Below are 7,840 nucleotides of genomic sequence, written 5' to 3'. Positions count from 1 at the left end.
TGTGTGTCATGGTTGAGTCAATTATAGTCATAGTTGAGGTCTGTATCGAGCATCTTCTCTTTGAGCTAGGGATGTGCCTTTTCTTCAAGTCAAATGGCTGGAGATTTTATTGGTTGGCTCAGTGTAGAAGTAGAACTAGAGAAGTTGACAAAGGTCTATTGTTGAGTTTTGAGTACTTGCTTTTTGTAGTAGGAGTTGAAGCCATGGTCGGCTACAATGGAGCTCTTGAGAAATAAGAGAGAGAGAGAGAGAGAGAGAGAGAGAGTCGAGACCCTTGAGAAATACAAAAGAGAGAGAGAGAGAGTCGAGACCCTTGACAAGCAATGAAATAAATGAATTGTATAAAGGCCATATTTCTCTCTCAAAAATACCTTATAAAACTTACAAATCACTCAAATCTCTAATTGGTTCTCTCTCAAAGAACATAATCATTCAAGAAATGACAATGAGAGCTCTAAACAACAGAATTGTAGCTTAGTGAAAGAAGCTCTCTACAAGAAGAGCTTTGATGAAAGAAATGGCTTAAAGTGTAGAAAAGTAGTTGATAGGGTAGTGTGTTGCTAGAAATAGAAATAATTTACAATAATATTTACAAGCTTCAATGTGGGCAAAGACTAATAAAAAAGAAGTCATATTCTCTTTATTCAAGTTATTTGATTTACGTCTTTCTTGTATGTGCACCTTTGAGTTAAATAGCTTAGAAAAGATAACTGATAGCGTAGTAGGTCACTAGAAATAGAAATAATATACAGTAACATTTGCAAGCTACAATGTGAACAATGTGAAATTTGCATGTTTGCTAGCTGGCAAAAGCACATATCTAAATGAGTTCCAAGAACATGCTCAAACTCATCATTTAGAATCCATCAAGGGTAGATAAAGATACGTTTTGCAACTTGATGCAAAATTACCCTTACAAGGAGGAGGCATGACTGGAGCTCAATGTTGAGGTCAAGCAAACAATGACTCTTTATTTAATGCCATGAGCCACGTGACCAATCTAGCTATTAAATGCAAAGCACTAATATTTTTTACTTTCAACCCTTGCGATTGTTTCATGAGTTTAACTCCCTAACAGTTATGTGCTTTATTCAATGTTTTTAATTTTTTTCACTTTATTATATATGTCTATCTACAAGCATGGTTGTGTCTATTTATGAAAAATATGCATAAATAGGATTGCATACCCGATTACCCGATGCAACAGAGGGTCTCACTCTAGTATCCGCTTCAATTCATGTAGATACTACGGTAACAACGGGTGTTTCTGCTATAGCAAGGTGCTCCCCTTCATTCGAATATTTACCTAATGCTTCGATTGTTACTACTCCCATAGGAGCTATGATGTCATTCTTTGTGGCAACCACCGAAATATCACAAAACAATTTAAAGAGGTTCATAACTTATTCAACTTGCAGTCAATCACTCTATATGATCCCTACCCGCGGCATTTCCAATTATTCTATTAGCGTCTCTCATTCAATGAATCACACTTTTTTTAAAGCATTACCCCCCCCCCCCCCAAGCGCAGGTTCAGTAATTCATGCCACCCAGGTCATCGACCAACTGTTGGAAATGTTTACCTAAGTATTTCTTCAATTTCCTTGCATTTGTGAAGCGTGTTGATCCATTTCAGAGCTCGAGAACAGCCCACTCATTTGCTGGTTATTCATTTTAGTTTGTTGCCCGCCTTCACGAAGCCATTTTCCATCATGGCTTCCTTGTTTGCTACTTGCTTGTGGAGAAGTTCAAGGGGGAAGGCTTTCCCACATGGCAAATGAATGGGCTGGCGCATACAGACACACATGCACACATGCACGCACGCACACACACACACACACACACACACACACATGCATATGCACACATGTATGCATGCATGCATGCACAAACTGTACTTTCTAACTAAGTAGATGTATTAGAAAGGTAAACACAAATGTAGAGAGACATAGACACACACATGTATGCATGCTTGCATGTACAAAGGTGTGCAACATACTTTCTAACTAAGTAGACATATTAGAAAGATAGACACATGTAGACATAGACATAGACACACCCACAAACATGCATGTATGGATGTGTGTGCAAGTAACCCTCCCCACTCTCACTCCCCCTTGCATGCATGCATACATGAAAGTGTGCACACAGATTTTTTAACTTAATGAATAAACTAAAAAGCGAGAACGTGGTTCTCTTGGAATGTGGGTGAGTTTTGAGGAAAGAAGAACTAGAACACAAATGGAAACTTGACTAAAAACTCGTAATACAACAAAGAAGTAAGGATACCCAAACCAAGGTACCGAAGGGTATCCAAATATGCAGAGAACTCACAAATGGATACATAGAATTTTGTCTATCATTTTTTGTTTATTTAGCTATTTTTTCAAAACTTGCTCTAAGATGTGTGAAAATTAAAGCAAATAGAGGATTAGGTACAGGAACATCAACTATAATTAATAAGTAGAGGTCTTTGCACGAGGGCAATAAGAGTAGGCCAATGGAACTCATAGAGAGGGTAATTCATGGATACTTCATAGTGTTCAAGTGCATTTCTAGCTTTGAAATTATATTATGCTACCCTTTTCCTTTGAAGTTAAAATGTAAGATGTCTTCCCTCATGCCCTTCCTCCCCTTTGCCACAAAAGTGGAATCTGATATATCATATATTCTAAGAATATGCCCTAAATCCTATATATCTCGTATCGTTTATTCTTTGAATATGGCCTAAATCGCTAACCTCTAAAACAAAACAATTAGAGATGAATCCAAAAATATGGTCTAAATCATCCTCTTATGATAGTCATGGTAGTCACCAATGAGGTTAAAGCCCATAATGTCATCAACTTGCTATTATGACATCCTAGGAGGTGTCATAAGTGCCCAAACCTTTAAGACCAACAATTATGCTCTCACACAAATACACATATGCACACAACTACACACACATGAGCATCCATTATACAAAGATACTCATGTTGAGTTTCTTTTTAGGCTCTAAATGTGGAGAGAGAAGGGTACCCTCAGTTGTGACAAATTAGCATAGCACTCGAGAGACCTCTCATCCAAAAATGGTTATTCTATTCATACTAATCTACCCTTGAGAGTTGATATAAAAGATGAAGGCATCTCATAAAAACTCTTAATGCAACGAAGTAAGGATACCCAGATCAAGGTACAAAGAGGGGTCCAAATGTATAGAGAATTCACAAATACATACATAGAATTTTGTCCATCATTTTTTGTTGGTTTAGCTATTTTATCAAAATCACTTGCTCTAAGATGGGTAGATGTTAAAGCAAATAGAGGAACATGAACTATAAGTTATAAGTAGAGTTCTATGCATGAGGGCAATTAGAGAAGGCAAATGGAACTCATAGTGAGGTAATTCATACGAAAAAGGCCAAAAAGGCCCGAGAAAAAATTGTACAACAGAATGCGATTTGCCAGGTTGGGAACTAGTTCACATTCTATTGTACACTTTTTTTCCCGAGCCTTTTTGGCCTTTTCTAGGGCTTCGATTGTCTGTTTTCAGTGTTTTAAAGCCATTTAGAAGGTTTGGCGTGCTTCGGACGCGTTAATGAGGTCAAAAACACCAAATTCTGCACCCTATGTTAGTTATAATGAAGTATCTCAAGTATCCTCATTGAATGCAAGTCTTCCTAGAACACGTACTTTGTTAGCTTGCTTTTTAATATTATCCATTTTTTAGCCAAGAAAAAGAGAAATATAACAATTTCTTTCAAGGACCCAAAATGAGCTCTCATTTTTCCTAGTGATAATTGTAGTTCTAGCTTTGAAATCATGTTATGCTACCCTTTTCCTTTCAAGTTAAAATGTAAAATGTCTTCCCTCATGCCCTTCTTGCCCTTACCCATGGATTTCTAAGTAAACTATTGTATTAACCTTCATTAATGTTACGAAATCCTATATATAGTATATTCTAAGAATATTTACTAAATCTTATATTCTATGAATATGCCCTACATCATCCACAAGACAAAACAAATAGTGTGGTTTTGATTTCATAAGAGTCAACAACCTATAAAATAAAACAAATAGAGATGGATAAAAAAATATCACCTACATGCATTCTCTTGAATCTTGAGATAGTCACGAGCCTCTGCAACTAAACAACTTAGTGTGGCTTTGATCTCATGGTATAGTCACCAATGAGGTTAAAATCCATAACTTCATCATGCATAGCAAAGACTTGCTATTATGATGTCACGAGTACTAAACCCGCGCTTTGCATGGGCAAAGATGCATTACTATCCTCAACCACTCCCCATCTAAAGGTGCATCTTTGATTCTTAAATTTTGGTTAAGTCTTAATCCATGGCTGTGAGACCTTCCATCTCCTTTCATTCCATTAAGCTTTCATCTCCTCCTTCCTCCCGAAGGTGACCTTCCATCTCCTCTATTCCATTGACCTTCTATCTCCTCCTTGCCCCTAAAGCTACAAGAGTCTTTCCACCTCCTTCCCAAAGCTTGCCTCTTGTCTTTCCACCTCCTCCCCCCTCCAAGCCTCCATCCAAGAGCTCCTTCTTTGTGACACATGGCAGGCCCTTCTCCTCCAAGCTGCCATGATTCCTCTCCTTTTTTTTTGTGTCCGTCTTTAATAGGTTAAAGATTAGTGCCCACACAAAGGGTGTGGAGTCTCTACCAACAACTAAGCTCTCAAAAAAATGCACATATCCATGCACAACTACACATGAGCATTTCATTATAGAAATATATTTGTATTGAGTTTCTGTCTTAGACTTCACATGTGAAGGACTGAGTGCTCTCGGGTGAAGGGTAGGCTCAATTTTGACAAATTAGAATAGCACTCGAGAGGACGCTAATCTACTCACGAGAGCTAAGAACGAATCTCATACCTGAAAGCAGCCCTGAAATTTGAAGCCTTCAACCAGCTTCAAAGCCCTTTAGACATTCTAGGGAAAATGAAAGCCAACAATTGACCGAGGTTTCAAAATTTTGCATATGAATATATGTATTTACCCCTATTTCCTTACTGTCAGATTTTGTCCTTCAATATGAAGATTAGGACAGGCCTTCAAATTCCAGGGCTGCCTGAAAGGCTCAGCCACCTGCTAATGTGTTCCGCATCCCAAGAGAGCTTTTCAATATCAATCAACATTAAGCAATGCAGATCTACAAAAACACTACGCTAAGATCCACAGACCGCAAAATGAGGGCTGTCTATGCTCTCTGTCTCTATGTTGGGAAGAAACACTTGAAAGACCAATTCTAAGATAAAGCCGAAAGGGCGAGAGTCAACTTGTAGCAGAAGCGTCATGAAAGGCTGTCTGCTTGCATCTGTATTTAGCGGCAGCAAGACTTGTAAATCGACTTCCGGGATGAACCAGGGAACTTAGAAGAAAACCGGAACCTACACTCTGCGACAAAAGCGGTACCGAATGAAGGAAATAGAGAACAAGAGAACAGCCCTTATGAAAAGGATTTCAGATTCCGTGCAAAAGTCCACAAACTGATAAGAAACTGAAATCCTAGCCTTTTGCATTATCAACCAAAATTGCCGTCTATATTGCAGAGGATCTTCGTAGAGACTCCAATTCTGTAAAACCAGACTCACTACCTAGTGGCCTTTGGCAATATACCTACGCTTCCTGGAGCAGTTCGCCTGTTATGAAGACTCGATGTTTCTGCCAGTGGCTTCAACGTAGACTTGACATTTTATCGCAGCCTTCTCTACTTGAAAACCCGGCATTAGGCTGAAACCCACTTTCGCGGGCATGCTTTGCTCCTGCTCAGCCAATTCCACTGCGCCCGGCATAATGCTTTCCATACAAACCGGCGAGAAGTAGGTGCCTCTCTTCACCTGAAAGATTCTGGCAGTGGGATTGAAGGAGAAGGCAAGCCGGTGCACCAGCCAAACCGCTTTGGCCAGCCTCAAGAAGCTCTGGTAGAACTGGCTGTTGGGATGGCTACCGTCTGTGATCTGGTTCCTGTGCTCGAAGTTGCCAAAGAACGAGGTCTCCATCTTGGGGTGCACCAGCTGAAGGAACTTCTTGTGACAGAACTTCCCGAAGAGGCAGTCGGGGTTGACGCTGATGAGCTCGAGGGGATCGAGGGCCTTCATGTCCAGGAACTCGTCAAAGCACTCTCGTCTGTGTTTCTCAGGGTCCAGGATGGAGGAGAGGCTGCCAAAGATGTAGAAATCCTCGTTCTCAAAGCCGTTCCACATCTGCTGGCAGACGTAAGATTCGAAGGCATACTTCCTGTGCGAGCGGCGAGCATAGTTGATGCCAGGCTCGATGGAGTCAGAGGCGGCGTCCAGGTCCCATTGAGCAGCTTTCATGAGGGAAACGAGCAGCTTAGTGAAGGTCTTGGAGACCTCTGATGCACGCTGCACTGCTGTTTGGAGGAGCTCAGCTGTGGGAGAGCCGGCAGCAGCAGCGTCTGTGGACGGCTTTAGGCCGTTGTCGATTGGAGACGCCTCCCCTCCCTTTGCTAGCCTCTGCTCTAGCCTCTTCACTCGCCTCTCTAGCTTTTCCCTTTTCAGGGTCGACTCAGCAAGCATATCCTTCAGGCTCTCCACTTCCGCGTTCTTTTTGCGGACCTCAACATGAAAATTGTTGATGATCCCCTCGTAAGACCGGAGAATGGTATCCTTTGGCAGATTGAGCGTGTCGTAGCTAGCGGACGAAGACGAGGTCTCGCCCGATTGCCCAGACACTATGGCGTCCCTCTCCACATAAGAGTGCTTCAAATCGGAGAGCCTGCGCAGCTCAGCGATGACAGACTTGTCGGCAATCTCGAGTTTCACGGGATCGTATGGCGTATGCGCTGCCTGGAACTGGACGTAGGAGCTCTTGAGCGTTGAGATGGTGGAAAAAATGTTGGTGACCAGGGTCTCCAGGACGCGTACCTTGACGGCTAAAAGGCTGGGATCAGAGAACGAGGAGCTGTGAGGCAATGGCGGGGAGGATGCTGATTTCTGGAAGCTGAGCTCGGCGGCGTCCTCGGCGCTACGGTTGCGGGAGGAAGTGGCGAAGCCACTGCTGGAGGCGTCGGAGGCGAAGCCATCGGTGAGGTAGGAGTCGTCGGAGACGCGGAGCTGGTGGTGGAGGTGGTGGTGCTGCAGGGGGGGGTCGGAGGAGAGCTTGGAGGAGCTGGGGCGACGCTTGTAGGCGTGGGCGACTTTCTGGACGAATTCGGAGAGGTTGGAAGCTTTGAGGGGGGATTCAGCGGGGGAGGCCATGGAGATGGAGGGAGGAGGAGGGGGAGAGGAGGAGCGGGAGAGTCAAGGAGCGAGGAGGGGGAGGCATGGCTGGGGAGGGAAGCAGGAGGAGGAGGAAGAAGACATTAAAGGTGATAGAGGAGAGATCGCCATAGCCAGAGGCAGCCAAGCTTTTCTTTGTTTGTGTGTATATTGTGTGTATGTGACAGAGAAGAGTCCTCTCTTTCACTCACCACCACCCACCCAGCCAGCTCCCCTATATCTTCCTTTTTACAACATCGCTCAATCTACCACATACACGTGTCGCCATCCTGCATGCATGCAGAAAAACCCCGCTTCTCTTTTTACCGCATCGCGCAATCTACTTCATACACGTGTCGCCATCCTGAACGCATGCAGAACAATCTACTTACGGAAAGAATTTTTCACCGCATCGTGCAATCTACTAGTTATACGTGGCACCATCCTACTCGCTTAAAGGTTTGACGCATGCAGCGCAATTCTACTTACGTAAAAGTTTACGTTAGAACTTCCGACCTTAAATTTGGTCGTTCGTTAACTTCCGACCTTCCCGTTTGTAATTTACGTAGAACTCCCGACCTTAAATCTGGTCATTCGTTAACCTCCAAGCTC

The 7,840-nt window shown here is 42.8% G+C and overlaps 1 protein-coding gene across 1 annotated transcript; it reads right to left on the bottom strand.

The window, feature by feature from the left end:
* Window positions 1–5,039: 5,039 nt before the first annotated feature.
* On the bottom strand, window positions 5,040–7,430 carry LOC147895843 (protein GRAVITROPIC IN THE LIGHT 1-like). Its single transcript, XM_087383062.1, has one exon. It carries the CDS (start codon window positions 7,226–7,228, stop codon window positions 5,651–5,653), a length of 1,578 nt encoding a protein of 525 aa, XP_087239188.1. The 5' UTR covers window positions 7,229–7,430; the 3' UTR covers window positions 5,040–5,650.
* Window positions 7,431–7,840: the final 410 nt, after the last annotated feature.

Source organism: Dipteris shenzhenensis, chromosome 12 (genome assembly GCF_047967505.1).
Source record: "Dipteris shenzhenensis isolate YYH24624 ecotype China chromosome 12, Dip_SZ_1.0, whole genome shotgun sequence".
Taxonomy (NCBI): domain Eukaryota; kingdom Viridiplantae; phylum Streptophyta; class Polypodiopsida; order Gleicheniales; family Dipteridaceae; genus Dipteris; species Dipteris shenzhenensis.
The sequence above is the reverse complement of the archived record's forward strand: the minus strand, read 5'-3'. Positions and strand labels throughout refer to the sequence as shown.

Excerpts from the sequence above, each read along its gene's own strand:
- LOC147895843 (XM_087383062.1), bottom strand. The coding sequence starts at position 7,228 with ATGGCCTCCCCCGCTGAATCCCCCCTCAAAGCTTCCAACCTCTCCGAA.